Here is a 17,820-nt window from a genome sequence, read left to right on the forward strand (position 1 = left end):
TGTAGCTTCTTGGGTCTCACTAGATATTATCACTATTTTATCAAGGGATTTTTTTATGATAGTGGCATCGTTGACTAAATTGTTAAAAAAAAGGGGGCTCCCTTCATATGGGATGAAATACGCAAAGAAAGTGTTGATCATTTGAAAAGGAGCTCCTATTTTGACCCAACCTAAGTCAGGCAAGGAGTTCACCGTATTTACTGATGTGTCACTAAACGGGCTAGGATGAGTCTTGATGAATGAAGGGAAGGTAGTGACCTGCATCTTGCCAGCTTAAACCGTATGAGCGAAACTACCCAACTTATGACCTGGAACTTTACATTATTCATGTTTGCACTAAATATTTGGAGGCACTACTTATTTGGGGATAAGTGTCACATCTTTATGGACCACAAGAGCCTCAAGTAATTACTCACTTAGAAAAATTTGAACCGAAGGCAGTGTAGATGGGTAGAGCTACTAAAAGATTATGATTATGTGATTGACTACCACTCAAGTAAAGTGAACGTGGTGGCTGATGCCTTGAGTAGGAAATCGGTGCTAGAGTTGTGAGCCTTATTGGTGCACTTGAGCTTTACTGAAAGGGGATGTTTAATAGCTGAGTTGCAGGTTGAACATGAATCAGTGGACGAAGTAAAGAGGCTACAGAGTTTTCATGATAACTTGAGGGCTCAAGTGGAACAAGGTATTCAGGGTGAAGCTCTATGTTACTAACTTCATGATGGAGGCATACTTTTCTTCAAGAGTCGGTTGTGTGTGCCCGTAGACAAGCAGCTACGTAATAATATTCTCCATGAAGCGCATTATAGTCCACTTTTAGTTCATCCCGGTAGTAACAAAATGTATCAAGAGCTCCAACCATTGTATAAGTGGCCAAGCATGAAGAGGGAAATATTTGAGTTTGTTGCTAAATACTTAGTGTGCCAGAAAGTTAAGGCGAAATATCAGGTTCTCTCGGGATTACTTCAGCCGATTTCGATACCACAGTAGAAGTGAGAAAGGTAACTATGGACTTCATAATCAGGTTTTTGGTGACTAGACTGGGGCACAATGTTGTAATGGTTATAGTGGATTGTTTGACCAAGCCATCTTATTTCCTTCCGGTTCAGATGGATTATACGTTGGAGATGTTAGCCCAGCTATACATTCGTGAAATAGTGAGGTTACACGGGATTTCGATTTCGATTATCTTAAATAAAGACCCTTGATTCACTTCTCAATTCTGGAAGGCCCTTCATGATTCCTTAGGTACTAAACTGTACTTTAGCACCGCCTTCCATCCTTAGATAAATGGACAATCCGAACATGTCATTTAGATCTTAGAGGACATGATCAGATGCACTGTCATAGACCTTGAGGGCAGCTGGAAAGACCATTTTCTGTTAGTGGAGTTTGCGTATAACAATAGTTATCACGCTAGCATCCAGATGTCTCTATACGAGGCTTTATATAGACGCAAGTGTAGGACTTTGCTTTGTTGGATAAAGCTTAGTGAAGAGAAGGTCATAGGCCCATACCTAATTAGATAAACTAAGGAGATAGTTCGATTGATTCAAAGCCAATTGAAGGAAGCTTCTGACAAACAGAGGTCATATGCTGACCTGAAGCGTAAGGATATAAAGTTTATGATGAGAGACTAGTTGTTCATCAAAACTTCTCCATGGAAAAAAGTGCTTCGATTTGAGTGTAGAGAGAAGTTAACTCCATGCTTCATAGGACCGTACAAGACTCTAGAGAGAGTTGGACTAGTGGCCTATCGTTTAGCCTTACCCCTAGAGTTGGAGCATATCCACAACGTGTTCCATGCGTCCATGTTTAAGAGGTACCGATCCGATACTTCCCACGTCATACATTTGGAACAAATCGAAGTAAGTCAAGGCATGAACTATGAAGAGGAGCCGTCAAGATCTTCGCTAAGGATGTAAAGGAACCAAGGAACAAGAGAATCCCCTTGGTGAAGGTCATGTGGAGGAACCACTAGGTCGAGGAGGCGAGGAGGACATGTAGCTTCAATGCCCACATATTTTCTATTGAGGTAAATTTCGAGAAATAAATTTCTTCTTAGGAGGGGGAGTTGTAACATCCCAAATCTTGGGTTAGTAATTCTTGGTTAACCCACGATGGACTTTGGATAAACCTGGTAGTTTATAGGAAGCTTTAAACCAAGTTTGGGTAAAGTTAGGCTTGGGTTGAGCCTAATTTGAAGTTAAAGATGGTATTTTTTTCTTTATGACCAAAACTTGAGTGGCCAAGGGAGTGATTATCTCATTTTATATTTTAAAGGCTGAATCCCAATTAATGGGAATGAGGTCACGGCTAGAGAAAGAAAAAAGGTATCTCCATTTCTCTTTTTCCCCACTCACATTGTCTCAATCCTTCACTCAAACTTTCATCTTACCACTCCCTATTCTTGATCAAAGGTGATAACTTGGTAGTCTTCCATTTCTCACTTCGAAGTCGTAAGGTAAGAAATAAAATCTCCATTCTCCAATCTCTTATTCAAGCTACTATTAAAGTGAGATTAGGTGGGTTAGTAATCTATCTCATTACTTGCGTTTAGTGAAAGAGGTAGGGGAAAGCTCTAAGGAAAAAGACAAGGAAAAGTTGGTTCTTGAGTGAGCTGAGGATGCTTTCCAACAACCTAGCACTAAGGTAACATATTTCTAATTTTTCTATACCACATGTAGTTAATTATATGTGCATGGTTGCTTAGTTGAGTTCATGAAGCATGCCCAAACATTTTCATGGTGAATTTCATTTGTAGTGTTTTTAAGCATGAAATATGAATCCTTTTAACCTCTAATAACTCACATAAGACTTAAATACTACTTGGTGGTCTTAGGAGAGTGAATGGGTAGGGTCTTGAGTACATTTTTGTGCCCAAAATAGGACATTTTGGGTCTGAGTATGGACACTAGAGGAACAATACCGATATTGTTCTTTAGATATTTCAAAACAATGCATTTGGGGGTCAAGAGTATCGATACCTATTCATGGGGTATCAATACTGTCTCTAGGGTATCGATACCGTTTTTAGAGTTGTATTCCAATAAGCTATTTTGGTACTAATACTCAGGGGAGTATCGATACCATAGAGAGGGTATCGATACCCTAAATAAGGGTATCTATACTCACCTTAATTTTCCAAGCTTCGAACTTAATATTTGTATAGATACCAAGAAAAGTATCGATACTCTAGCCCATAAGTACCGATACTCTAAGTAGAGTATCTGTACCCACATCATGATTTGGATAAGAAATCCTTTAAGTTAAACATTTGGGTAAAAGTGGTCTAGGGTTGTCCGAACTTATGAAATAAGACAAAAAGAGAGAACACCTTAAATAATTGTAAAGACAACTAGAAATGGAGTAAACTAGGGTGACATAAAACTAGCTATTGTTTGATGCTCGGGAAACGATCAAGACACCCAAGCTACTTTGGTAGGTGAACATGATCGATTTACTAAAATTATCTGGATATGCTAGTTAGTGCTAAGGCACTTAAGTTGTCGAATGGGCATATATGCGCCAAGACTCAATGGAGTAAGTTGGTCAGATGTATGTTTCCGATGTAGAAAATTCCGGATCTCACTTTGATACCCGAAGGTATCCTAGGTAGCCTAGGGTGTCATCCTAAGATGCAGAAAATTCCTCCGACTACAACACTAGACCTACCTAAACACGTACTAAATACTTTCGTATGCTCATACTTTTATTTGTCAGCATGTTCATAAAATGAATGCATGTAGTAAAGTATAGTTATTAGTGTGGCACTGAGCTTGTGAGCTGAACGTTCAGAATTTGTTTCCGTGCGCAAGTCAATAGAGGATCGACGAGGAGCTTATTGCGCAAATACATTCTAGATCAGCCGCTTTTCAATGTATGTCTTGAGTCTTTTAGAGGGAATGTACTTTATGGACCTTGTATTAATTCAAGTCATAACTCTGTTTAAACTTATTGTATTTTTGGAGTTTTACCATTGGGTACTTCCATATATTTTGTAAACTGAATTATCAGTATGTTTTACTTTATAACTATTATGGATGGTTTTATAATGATTATTTGCACATGATTTGAAAAAAAAAATTCGGTCAGTCGTTTCAGTAGTTCGTGTAATACCTTGGTCCTTCGATCTTAGAATCGGGCCAGATTAGGGTGTTACCTTTATCTCAAGTAAATATTTTTTTTATGAGTAAGTGGAAAAGCTTCTATAGCTAGCTAATATGAGTTTTCATCATCTTGCTGGAATCCTGCAAATAGGGGTGTTCAAATAATCGAACTAATTCGGTTAACCGACAGAACCGAATTAGTTCGGTTAATTCGGTTCGGTTACCGAATTAGTTCGGTCGGTTAACAGTTAAGAAAATTTTTAGAATTCGGTTAACGGTTAATTCGGTTCGAATTCGGTTAATTAACCGAATTAACCGAATTAACCGAAATTAAATTTTAAATATTAAATATATTATATATAACATATGGGCTCAACCCAAATCATTTAAAACCCAATTAATAATTTAAGATCCAATAACTTTTAAACTTAAATCAATATTAATTAATTAAAAAATTATATAAATTATATAATTTTTTATTTTAATAATATTATTTAAATTAATTGCAAACTGTTTTTTAATTAAAATTATTAATATATTATATATAAATATGGGCTAAGCCCAAACCATTTAAAACCCAATAATTTAAGATCCAATAATTTTTAAACTTAAATTATATATTAATTAAAAATTTATGTAAAATTTTATTTTATAATTATATATTATTTAAATTAATTATAAAATTGTTTTGAATTAAAAAATATTTAATTTTTATATAAATTAGAAAATTTTAAAAAAAATTCGGTTAATTCGAAATTAACCGAATTAACCGAAATTTATTCGGTTCGGTTAATATGTTCGAAAAAAATTCGGTTCGGTTAACGATTAAAGAAAAAAAAAAGTTTGATTAATTCAATTATAGTTAATTCAGTTCGATCGACCACCGTTTTAACCGAATGAACACCCCTACCTGCAAAGTCTGTGGATGGTGTAGTGAGACCGTGAACCTCTAGGTTAGTGGGGTCGTTTGTTTCTAACTTGTTTGCGATCTGGTTGTCTTCTCTTTAAATGTAAAGAACTCTTTCGTTCCATTCTTTCTTTAGCATCTCGCGAATGTATCTTAAGTAAATATCTTTTTATCATTAAATTTTAATTTATATTTAATTGATTTCTTTTCATTAAATATTTTAATTGTTCTTATACAATTTTTTTATTTTATAATATTGATCTAACATCACTTTTTTTTATAAATTCAGCTACTATCGTTACGAGAAAAATTATTTTAAGTCTGAATTATTTTTTTGAAAATTTTAACAATCTATGAAAAATTTTAAAAGTTATTTAAAAATAATCCGATAAACAGATATAATTTAAGATACTAATATCAAATACGATTCCTTATGGGCAAAAATATTGAAAGCTATTTATTTGTCTAATGACTATGTTATGATTGAATTGTTCAAAGCAGCATGGGCATACATGCTGAATTTAAATGATAATGAGATATAACATCAGATTAAATATTATTTAACTCAATTAAAATTTAAGACTTATTGTAATGTAAATATATTTAAATATAAAAAATATAAATTTAATCTAAGATTTTTGTTGTCTTTTAACTTTGAATTAATAATAATTGATAACAAGTCAACTAAGATAGGCTCGCATGCTGTATAAGCTTTCAAAACAGCTTGTCAACTTTAGATGCAGAAAAAATGGAAGGCCAAAAAGAATGATTATTTAGTTTTAATATTAAAAGGGAATTAACCATTTTATTATTCATAATAAAAAAGAGTAAAGTACACAAATGATCCTCCAATTATATGATATTATTTTGTTGAGTCCTCCTACTATTAGAAATTATAAAATAGTCCTCTGACTATATGGTAGTACTTTATTGAGTCCCTAGATTATTAAAAATTACAAAATAGTCACTCGACTATTCATATATTTCAAACTCATCCTTTTTCGTTAAAAAATTGACGGCCTTCTAAGCTAGACGTTAACATGTTGACGATGATATAATAGTCATTTGAGATTCTGAGATCAAATTTTATTATATCCTAATCAATAGGTTAACGTTCAACTGAGATTGTCGTCAATTTTTTAATGGAGAAAGACGAGTTTGGAACATACGAACAGTTATGTGTCCATTTTGTAGCTTTTAACATTAGGGGACTCAACAAAGTAATGCCATATAATTAGGGACTATTTTATAATTTTTAATAGTTAAGGGATTTAATAAAGCAAATCCCTATAATTGGAGGACCATTTATGTACTTTACCCATAAAAAACAACCAAACCGGCTTGGCTAAAATTGTAAAAACCTCCCAAACCCCATTTAATTGGAGTAATTACAGCTAAAACAACATCCCACGTGGAAGAATCTTGTTTTTTATCCCACCAATTTTCACACGCTTTCCCATTTCTTAGCGTTTTGGTCTCCATTAGCATTTTCCGGGAGAATCCAAATTTTCTCGACCGGCTTTTCTTTTCCTCGTCAAAATCTTGAAAATCGAAAATTTCCGGCGATTGTGCCTTTAAAGCCTAGAGTCTTCCTTTTGTTTGGATCGCTTGATTTTCCGGCTAAACCTCTTCTCATTCTGCATCAAAAGAATCGAACTCCTTTTTTAATTTTTTTAGCGATACTACTGCAATCTCTGGATTGGACATAGGATTTAAAACAAGTTTCTGATTCAGGTAAGCTGTTTGTTTATTTTATTGATTTATTTTTATTATATGTTTCTTTGATGGAAATTCTACATGTTTAGCAGGGATTGGATATGGCAAGTCAGAGAGGTTCATCTAGGCGAAGTTCATCAATGGTAAACTTGTCGTCGACAAGGAAGAAATCACCGGAGAATGGAGATTCCGACACCAGCCGAAAACTCGTACCATCTTCTCGTCCTATGTAAGTATTTTTTGTTTCAACTCTTATTTTCTTTTTAATATCATTTTTAAAATATATTAGTTTAATTTGAATATTGAAGAATTATTGAAGTTCTGTGTAAATTAAATTATGAAAAATGGCATTTATCTTGAGAATAAAATGTTTTTGCTGTTTAGTCTTAGGTTTTAGGTTGTTAGCTCGTAAATACTGCCTAGGAAGCGCAAGTTGTTTGCCTAATATAAAGGAAAGGGATGTTGGCAGGTATATTCATTACGATGGAAGTTGGATATCATTAGCAACTAGCAACCATGATGTTTTTCGTCTTTAGCTTTTATTATGCATTGGGAGTGTTGCCTGTGTTGCTTGGCAACATGTCTGTCATAGGATCGTTCAGTTTTTCTTTTATTTGCAAGCTCATATTCTTTTATTAATAAAACAAGCACATGTTGAGGTGTCAAATGCCTTTCTACAATGGGTACTTCAATTAAGTTGAAGGGTTGGACTTGGAACAATTGGTGTATCTATTTAGTTGCATTGCTTTAAATATGAACCTTTAAAATGTGTCCACACTCTAAAAGCTTTCCCCTTTCTTTGAAATCTTAAGTCCAGTTTCCAGAAGAGTAGAAGCTGCTATCAGTTCTGACTATGTATATTTATTTTGTAGTTTCTTTTTATTTTTCTAAGTGGATAAAATCCATAGCGACCACTGATAGTTTGTGAAAGTTTATGTTTTTATTTTGTTCATTCTGTCAAATTATTGATGAAAAAAAGGTTTATATTTTGAAGTTCCAACCAATGTAAAATTTTATCTTGAAAGTAGTAATGGAACTTTTTGTATCAACTTGCATGTGGAAAGGGGACTAGCTGGAGAGCGTACTGTGAGGAGGTTGCGACTTTCAAAGGCCCTGACGGTACCTGATAGTACAAGCGTTTATGAAGCTTGCCGTAGAATGGCTGCTCGTAGAGTTGATGCTTTATTGCTTACTGACTCTAATGCATTACTTTGTGGGATCCTCACAGATAAGGTATTATTGATTTCCTTGTGAACTGTAACCAATCCACTTACATTTAAAATATCGAAACTAGTGGAGTGGAGACAAACTGTATGAATTAGTTCTTCACTTTCACTTCATATCTTATCCCTTTCTCTCTCGGGCATTTTGGATTTGACATTTGCATGAGGAATGCTCTTTCTTCATATTATTTATTCTTTGGTTCCACTCATTTGTTTTTTTTTTCTTTTTTTTTTGTGTGTGGGGTGGGGGTGGGGGGGTTGCATCCTTTCTGGGCACTGAACTGTAATAACTATGATGTGTCTTGTTTATTGGTTCTTGTTCTTTATTGGCTGAAGGACATAGCAACGAGAGTGATTGCCAAGAATCTTAATCTGGAGGAGACACCAGTTTCGAAAGTAATGACCAAGAACCCTTTGTTTGTTCTTTCTGATACTCTTGCAGTGGAGGCACTTCAGAAGATGGTTCATGGTTTGCCTTTCGTTATGCACATCTACCCTCTGTGTGTTATATTTTCTCAAATCTTACCTCTAATGTTGTTCATATATCCTTCTAAACAGGAAAGTTTAGACACTTGCCTGTTGTAGAAAATGGGGAAGTCATTGCTTTGCTTGATATAGCTAAGTGTTTGTATGATGCTATTGCTCGAATGGAAAGGGCAGCTGAAAAGGGAAATGCTATTGCTGCTGCTGTTGAAGGTGTAGAAAAAAATTGGGGAACTTCTCTCTCAGGTTGGTGGATGATGTTTTCTTGTCTTCAATGAAGTTGTTTTTGCAAGTTGTACCTTTCAACTTTTTGCTTTTGGCCCTTATATTTGTATTTGTACCTTCTCTCCTTTTTAATTTTGGCCCTTGTATTATGCATTTTCTGTTTTTATTTTAGATTTCAGTTGACCTGTTTTAAGTCTGTGCTATCTTTTGGTGTGATATGCAGGTCAGAGTACATTCATTGAGACACTTCGTGAGCGAATGTTCAGGCCCTCAATGTCTACGATTATTACAGACAATCCAAAGTAGGTAATACTTTCTTTTTGTTATATCTATCTGGTCCTTTATACAACCTCTTTTGATGATATTTTGTTTGTTCTTGATACTATTAGTAGCTTAGCTTAACATAATGCCTATCTATCAGGATTGTAACAGTTTCACCAGATGACAAGGTTTTAGTGGCTGCGAAAAAGATGCTTGAATCTCAAGTAAACTCTGCAGTTGTGACAATTGAAAACAAACCACGAGGGATTCTAACGTGAGTCTTTTTTGAATCAAAATGCAATTCAACGTCATTTTCTATGTGGTTGAGGAAGGAGTATTACCAATCTGTTTTACTTTCAATTGTAGTTGTTTTTTGACATATACTCTAACCTAGTAACCTATGCCTCCGAATTTCTGACAGTTCAAAGGATTTATTGATGCGGGTAATAGCACAAAATCTGCCTCCAGAGACTACTGCTGTGGAGAAGGTATTTGGCACTTTTGGATATGCTGTTTTCCTTTTCATATATTAACCTTATAAGCTTTTGTACCGACTCATCATTTTCACCTCTAAAATATGCTCGTCAATTTGCTTTTGATTCACTGCATAGGTCATGACTCCTAACCCAGAATGTGCAACAGTTGACACGCCGATTGTTGATGCTTTGCATACCATGCATAATGGAAAATTTTTGCACCTCCCTGTTGTAGATAGAGGTGATACGAGTTACTACTTTGCAAAGATTCTAGTGTTGTACATGCATTAAACCAGTTATTTTCTATTGATGGATGCAGATGGAGATATAGTTGCTGTTTTTGATGTAATCCATATTACTCATGCTGCTATCGCTACTTTAAGTCAAGTGAGTATCTTTCTAAGATTATGATGTTCTTAATGTAATTTTAATGGATAAGTGCTGTAATGTATGGATATTTATTCGAAAGTATTTAACTTGTTACGGTCTCCTCGTGTTCTTCAAAACTAGGTTGGGAGTACTTCTGGTGTCAATAATGAGGCTGCCACAACAATGATGCAGAAGTTTTGGGATTCTGCAATGGCCTTACCTCCCAATGAAGAGGATAATGAGAGTCGGAGGTTTGTTTTGTTGATGTTTCTCTGATTATATAGTTGTGATTTGTGCCATTACTGTCCACTAACTTATTCATAGTGATGTTTCAGTGATGGAGCAGAGACAGGGAGATCTCTTCCCTATGCTTCATCCAATATGCCAAATACGTTTGGCTTCAAAATACAAGATAAAAGGGGACGAATGCATAGATTTACTTGTGGTATGCTATTGATTTTATTTTCCTTTTAAGAGTAGGTTTCCTTTATGTAATAAGACTAGTCCGTTTTTAAAGGACATTAAATAGTAAACCCCTAAGCAGAATTTATATCAAAACCCTAAAAGATTTGGGTCTCTCTTTAACGAATCCTAAGGTTTCAATATACCTTTGACGAGCTGAAAGGTTTCAGTCTCCCTTTGACGAGCTGAACTATCAGTCACAAACACATGATTGTAACAAATTGGTATGATCGTAACATTTAGTGTTGCTTATATTTTCACTTCTTAAATTTTTGCTACGTTGCCAAAACTTTTCTTGGCCAAGTTAACTTTTACATGACAGTAGCTTCGGGAATAATTTTTGGATTACGTTCTGATCTTATGGATTATATCTAGTATGATTTGCATTTGGTTATTGGCCCTACAACTGTAGCACCTTTTGAGCTAGCAGGCGATTGTATTTCCCACAATCATGAAAATATTATCGGAGGGACCTAATTCTTCTGTAAGGCCTTTAATACGGTTTTTGTTTGTTGCTTCTGTATACAGATACACGGAGTTTGACAGATCTAATAACAGCAATCCTCAATAGGCTGGAGGACGACATAGATAGAAACAGTGTACCTCAAATTTTGGTAGGTTTTTAGGTGCAGGGGGAATGGACTGTTCATGATGATTAATTTGGTATTTAACTTTTATCTCCAAAATTTATGCTAATCGGTGGAGATTTCATGCAGTATGAAGATGAAGACCATGACAAAGTTGTATTGGCATCCGACCGTGATCTTTCAGAGGCTGTTGAGCATGCAAAGTTAGTTGGTTGGAAGGTATGATTGGACTGTGTGATTTAAATGGATTTACGCTTACTTGAGCATTTTACAGCGTACTTTACTCGTTATTCGCTAACAATAATACACTTATGTATGATGGAAAGATGCTTGGAACTAGATATAGCTCGTACAATGAGTCCAAAGAAAACTTGTAAAAACAAATTGACGATCTTTGATGGATATCCATTAAGACATTATTTCATTGTAGTTCTAATCACTCGCAGGTTTTATAGTTTGCGGTTCCCAAGCATCTTATTCGTGGTCTCTTAAGTTGATACAACTGATCTGATGACTTCTGCAGGGTTTGCGATTGCATCTAGATTATTCAGGAACAAAAGGACATCGAATGGGTTCTGGTTCAGGAAGCCTAGATTATGCCAACTCCGATGCATGGTCTGCTGCATACAGTGCTGTTGCTGCTGGGGCTGCAGTTGCTGCTGGGCTTGGCTTATTAGCTTTCTTGAAGAGATCCGGGAATTAGCACCGGTATAAACTTCTTCCCATTTGTAACTCATAAATTGTAAGATGAAATTATTCAACTTTCCTTTAAATACATGGAGCTTGATTTCATATCCTTCTCGAATCAAATCGAGAAATCATAATTTTATCAGGTTTCGGCTTGCTGGATGCATGGCTTAGAGTGTTGAGCTATGATTATTTTCCATTATTTGTTTATAACTGAAACTGAATGACGGAATATATAAAATAAACTGTAGCATTAGATGAAACAAAAGAATTTGCTTCAGATTCTAGTTTGCATCCATGGGTCTATAAATGCTCTCTTATCTGATCCTTGATTAATTGACCGTTTGTACAAACAACAATCTCCTTTCGTTATGTGTATTTACCAGAATCGTGTGTAAATAGTATATGATTCTCAGTCCTATGTTTCACTTTTGGGTAAAATACATTAATCTCTTTTGTTTTCGGTTTGATCACTGGTTTTGTTTTGATCACTTACGTTATCATTTCATTATATTTTTATCATTGGACTATTAACTTTTGTTTTGTCCAAATACCAAACCTTTTGCACTCTCGTTTTCATTCATTTAAATCCCAACGCCCTTCCACTCTCGTCGTGTTCCTTCTGTCAGCAACCGTGTCTCTTTACTAGACCATTTGCCTCTCGTCTTTATTGTTCATCCAAACCCTGATAGCCTCTCAGCTCCCTTTGTTTCGTTGAAATTACACCCCTAACTTGTAACCTTAGGCTCTCGTATAGCTCACCACCCTTGCTTTTAGAACTCTAAATCCTCACAACGCTCACTGCCCTCGCATCTGGAAACCTAGGCCCCCACCGAGCCTTGGCAGTACTAGGCACTCTAGCGTTGTTCAATCAACACCTAAGGCCCCCAGTCAGCCGCATGCCCTCTCTTGTAAACTCACACCCCTTGCACCTTTTACAAATTTGCGAAATTTCATGTAGTTGCGATTGTTCGAATCCTTGTCCTTTATACATTTGCATGAGTGTAGATTCCAAAATTATATTAATTAATTATTATAAAAAGCATCAATCATGGTTAAAAGGGTAAATTATCCAAATAATCACTTGACTATAAGTAAACTTTTAGTTGAATCATCCAAATTTAAAATGTTCCAAATATTTTATCCTAAACTTCAGTGGTATTTATTACTTAATGCAGTTTACTCTTAAGTTAAAGAACTTTTTTCTTGTAATAAAATGAGAAATGGAGACAACATTTTATTAAATTTTAGAAATGAAGTCAAGGGAACATATCCAATTAAAAATTTCAGGTGAAAGGGCAAGCGGTACTTTATCCCATCCAAATCTGACCCTTAAAGCATCCATCTCAATCATCTTCAACCCTATCCCTACGATCAAACCCCAAGTCTACCCGATCCAATCCATAAAATAAAAATGCAAAACCTCTGCTTTTCCCACGTACCTCTCCCAATGGACACCAACCACCAAGCTCGGTCCTCTCCTTATCTTCCTCAACCCCCCACTTCCGCCGCCGTTCCTCCTTTCCACCACCTTCTCCAGCAGCAGGAGCAGCAGCAACTCCAAATGTTCTGGTCTTACCAGCGCCATGAAATCGAGCAGGTTAACGACTTCAAGAACCACCAACTCCCCCTCGCTCGCATCAAGAAGATCATGAAGGCCGACGAAGATGTCCGCATGATCTCCTCCGAGGCCCCCATTCTCTTTGCCAAGGCTTGCGATCTTTTCATATGGGAACACACCATCCGCTCCTGGCTTCACGCCGAGGAGAACAAGCGACGCACGCTTCAGAAGAACGACATCGCCGCCGCCATTTTCAATTTCCTGGTGATATCGTGCCCAGAGATGAGATCAATGAAGAGGCTGTTTTTGGGTGGGATGGTGGGGGCTGCCGTCAGTGGGGTGCCCTACTTTTATCCTCCCATGGGTCAGCCTGGTGGGATGATGATTGGGAGACCATCCGTCGACCCCACCGCTGGTATTTATGGTCAGCCTCCTTCCCAGGCATGGCAGAGTGTCTGGAAGACGACCGGGGCGGAGGATGCCTCCTATGGAGGCGGAGGTAACGAAGCTGAGGGGAATGTTGACGGGCAAGGGTAGGTTTAATGTTGGTTGATTTTGAGAATTTTCAATTTGAAGGTTGTTTTTGTATTAAAGTAATTTTGTCCATCCAGACTTGCTAATGTTGTTTTTGTTAAGCTAAGCAATTGGGCAGACAGTTGGAGTTGAGCTGCAAGGAATTTTGGTTTGCTATTGTTTTATGCTTGCATTCGACGACATCTCAAACACCTTTGCTTTGACTCATATTTAGTGCTTCTATACAATTCCTTGGAGCTTGAGTCGAGGCAGGTGACATTAAAACTTGCCTAATCATAATGTGCACTTCTTGTCATGTTTTCCGGATGATTCAACAACCTCTTGTTTCATTTCTTTTAAATCGTAAGCTTCAACAATCATTTCGGCATTGTCTAATTTCTACTAGCAAATTCTACATTCTGGGGGCAGCATTTTGTACGTTCATATGCTTTGCGAAGCAAGCTCCATATTGTCCCTGATTCCGGTTAGTTATCTTCCTGCCAGATGCCCTCCAATCTTCACCATTCCATCAACTTCCTTCTACTTGTCACTCTTGGTTTCCCCTGTGCTTGTAAACTCAGACTTGAGCGGTTCGAGTTCGACTCGGTCAATGTTCTATGAATTTATTCGACTTGAATTTGAACTCGTCTTGATACCTTAATGAATCAAGTACAACAAGGTTTAACTCATTTGATAATTTCACTAGTAGTTCCTTAATTTTTTAATAATTTTTTAAAATATTGATTGCCTTATTTTTAGGATTATGTATTCTTAAACTTTTTGTTTTCCATGATGGCGTTTAATATGTTAGTTTGGTTATTTGTGACTTTGAATTGCTTCGCACACTTTTAATATTTTTTTGGTTAAATTTATTAATTTATGTTTATATTAAGTTTTATATAATATTATTGCTATATTTTACATGCATTAAAGAAAGCAAGGCATAAATTCTAACGAGCTTAATGAACAAAAAGTTTTTTAATGAGCACATATTGAATAAATTTTTATTGAAACTTATTGAGTTGAGTCAAAACAACTCGAATAATTTTGAGTAAAGCGAAATATTGGTGGTCTGCGAGCACATTTGTCTGTGATGTAGATATTGTTGCCCGAGAACTCTCTTTTCCAATGTCATGCAATCACTTTTAAAAAGTGACATCTCAATATGCATAACCTGTTTCACAAATGTGTACTGAGCCCTGAATCCTAGTTTTCCTTTGCTCTATAGATTTATATTGCATTGAATTCTCACAAATGTGAAAAGTCTTTGAAAGGTTCATAGATTTTTTTTCAGGGCATCTCAATATGCATAATCTGTTTCACAACTAGTGGCATTGTAGATCTAATCATATATGGTTTTTTTCTCCAGAAGAAAGTAATGACCCGTTACATAAAGCAATAGCCAAAAGGGAATATTAAAAAAATAACATTAGCACTAGAAATTAATTAAAAATGTTAAAATCTATATCAGACTAATAAAATATCAGCATATACACAAAATACAATACAAGTGCATGAAGTAGCACCCAATCTGCCAAAAACTTGCAGTTTTCACATGCAATAAGCAAGTGTACCAAAAAAGGAAGTAAAGAAAGATTGAAAGGGATGGGGCAACAAACTGAAGGGAGCCTCCTTAACCATTACTCAAACCCACCAAAACAGTTAAAATATAAATCTAAGAATCACAGAAACGTGTTAATGATTTCAGACCATTTATGCAACATGATGGGAACACCAAACCTTAATGATTATACAGATCCACATTTCAGTTAGGTGGATTGCTGATAGCTGATAATAAAGGAAAGGTGTAACACTCGAAAACAAACCCACAGACCTTTCTTCTTCCTCACGCAACATGATATGAATCCCAAATTTAGCTCTTTTGGTCTCAAGACTGTCTTCTTTCATATAAAAGAAACCTCACAAATTTCTCTGTGTGTAGGTTGTCATATAGTTCCCGTAAAGTACTGAAAAGGAAAAAATCTAGAGAAGAAATGCCTCCTGAAGTATCTCAAGCCCATGCCCTTCTGATCGCTCCTTCGATTCAGTTTTCGAGCTCTGCAGCCTCATACAGCCCCAAATTTGGCATAGCATCAGCTTTAAAGATGAAATTCCCTGGAAAGAAACTACTGCCTGTGCTTGTTTTCATCCTGGCGTACCTTTCCATTCTCAGACTTCTTAAACTTGCGATCACCGCGATGAATTCCTCGTCTCTGGCTGCCGGTCGTCGCCTATGCAGCAGGAGTGTTCATCTCCTCGTGAATGCAGTAAGGTTCCATCAAAGGCGGGTTCACATAAAGCCTCCCTCAATGCAACCCTTCTCACCCCAAAGGAGTTCATGCTTCTTTCGAATCTCGTTAGCAGTAAAGCGCCTTGTAACCTCCTCGTTTTTGGCCTTCAGTCCCAATACCTCGATCTCTCATCAACAAATGCAGGGGGCATCACTATTTTTCTTGAGGATGACCCTTACAAGATAAGTGAAATCAAGGCTAATTCGAACGGGAATTGGATTTATGAGGTTAAGTACAAGGTACCAGCTAAGAAGGCATACGAGCTGCTCAAGCATGCCAGGGGAAATCCTGCTTGCACTCCTATCACAAGTCTGTTCCAACAATCAACTTGCAAATTGGCGTTGAGAACATTATCAAAAGAAGTGTATCTGTTGACGAAAACGGGTAAAGAAAACAAAAGAACACGAGAATTTTACGAGGTTCGGCAATGTGCTTACGTCCTCGGTGCCTAGGCGGCGCTAGAAGTTTTTTTTTTTATTCAATGATATTTTAGGTCTAGGTTACATCTCTATTTATAATAGAAAACCCTGGTACATAATTACAAAATTAACCCTGTACTGTACCGCGGGGGCTGCGCCCCCGTACCCCCAACCCACATAATTCGTAACCCCACGACGAGACTTTCTTTGTAAGGACAGTTGATGTTCGCTGCGTTCGCTTCGCTCACTCCGCTCCATCTCCTGTCCTCTTTACTGGTATATTTATGAGCCATACCTAACAGTATCAGATCAAATGGGATGTTGTGGTGGTCGAAGGACCGATCGGGAACGCACTGGATGCACCAGGCAGGATGTCAACTATCTACACTGCAAGCATGTTAGCCAGAGCTGGAACGACGACTCATGTCGTAGTGCATGACGTTCACCGGACAATAGAAAAGTGGTTTTCTCGGGAATTCCTTTGTGAAGAGAACTTGGTTTCTTCTAAAGAACTCTGGAACTTTAGGATCTCTGATCACTCGAATTCTACAAGGTTTTGCTCTTCTGAGACGGTTCGGGTAGAGTAGCCTTCCATTTCTGCTGCAACAGAACCAAAATCAGAGTGCAACATCCAGAATATAGTTGGTGAGATGTTATATATGAATGCCATAATTATCCGCTATATGGTTATTGGTGCAGATTATTGGGAGATTGCAGATACCTGGAAATGGATATTTCTTTCATGTGCCATTCCTGTAAATGAAGAACAACAGGTGCACTTAGTCAGTCGGAATTGAAGTGTGACTGCCTTGTTGCGTAGTTTGTTCATATCTGTGTAAATGTAGAAGAAATATATGCACTTCATTGCCTAACTCAACATATTTTTAACAATGCTTATTGCTTATAGCATATTGGTTTTCACTTAGGACCTTGAACTAATCATTTTTAACTCATCTTCAAATCTTGTATATAAAAACAATAATCTCTAAATCTACACTCCCTTACAAATTCCTGGTGCAAGTGTACCAATCTCAACTTCAGCACTACTTAAAACTACTCATCGCTTCTTACTCATCAAGGCAAGCGTTTGGTTACTTTTTGAATATCTAACAAGCGGTTGATAAACTTGCCTCGAGATTAGTGATAGTTAATAAACTTATTTCATAACAACATTATGATGAGATATTCTATAAAACTTATTTCATTGTCACATAAATATATTTGATGAGTTATCTAATATCTTAAGAGTTGTATCAAGGCATTAAAAGTCTACTAGTTGGATATTGATGTCATGCTCTTATGACCTACACTTCTTCCTGTACTCTACAGAAGTTAGAGTCGTATCTCAGCATGTCCGGGGCCCAAATTTTTTATAATATATTTTATATATTTGTTATTAGAGAGCTATTTTTTAATATTTGTTATTATGGAATTGCCATTAAGATTTATTTTTTTCAATACTTTTTATTAGAAACATTTACTTAAATAACGGTATGGAACCGCAGCAATTACCATCATGTAGTGGTAATGA

The 17,820-nt window shown here is 36.4% G+C and overlaps 2 protein-coding genes and 1 pseudogene across 6 annotated transcripts; all 3 read left to right on the forward strand.

The window, feature by feature from the left end:
* The first annotated feature begins 6,487 nt into the window (after nt 1-6,487).
* Nucleotides 6,488-11,799, forward strand: LOC120158565 (CBS domain-containing protein CBSCBSPB5-like). 5 transcript variants are annotated; one of them, XM_039169390.1, is made up of 15 exons: nt 6,488-6,750; nt 6,822-6,961; nt 7,761-7,965; nt 8,292-8,424; nt 8,514-8,684; nt 8,887-8,965; nt 9,085-9,198; nt 9,346-9,412; nt 9,536-9,641; nt 9,720-9,787; nt 9,911-10,020; nt 10,105-10,214; nt 10,760-10,845; nt 10,948-11,037; nt 11,342-11,799. In XM_039169390.1, the coding sequence occupies exons 2-15, from the start codon at nt 6,834-6,836 to the stop codon at nt 11,519-11,521; spliced, it is 1,647 nt and encodes a 548-aa protein (XP_039025321.1). In that variant the 5' UTR covers nt 6,488-6,750; nt 6,822-6,833; the 3' UTR covers nt 11,522-11,799. The 5 variants fall into 5 exon arrangements, with proteins under 5 accessions (XP_039025321.1, XP_039025320.1, XP_039025324.1 ...); XM_039169389.1 differs by having other exon boundaries at nt 6,825-6,961; XM_039169393.1 differs by having other exon boundaries at nt 6,490-6,750; nt 7,805-7,965.
* Nucleotides 11,800-12,883: 1,084 nt separating this feature from the next.
* On the forward strand, nt 12,884-13,710 carry LOC120158647 (nuclear transcription factor Y subunit C-1-like). Its single transcript, XM_039169458.1, has one exon. It carries the CDS (start codon nt 12,920-12,922, stop codon nt 13,601-13,603), a length of 684 nt encoding a protein of 227 aa, XP_039025389.1. The 5' UTR covers nt 12,884-12,919; the 3' UTR covers nt 13,604-13,710.
* A 1,793-nt stretch (nt 13,711-15,503) lies between these two features.
* LOC120158617 lies at nt 15,504-17,137 on the forward strand (annotated as a pseudogene).
* The last annotated feature ends 683 nt before the right edge of the window (nt 17,138-17,820 follow it).

This window comes from Hibiscus syriacus, unplaced genomic scaffold (genome assembly GCF_006381635.1).
Source record: "Hibiscus syriacus cultivar Baekdansim isolate YM2019G1 unplaced genomic scaffold, ASM638163v2 tig00111330_pilon, whole genome shotgun sequence".
Classification (NCBI taxonomy): Eukaryota; Viridiplantae; Streptophyta; class Magnoliopsida; order Malvales; family Malvaceae; genus Hibiscus; species Hibiscus syriacus.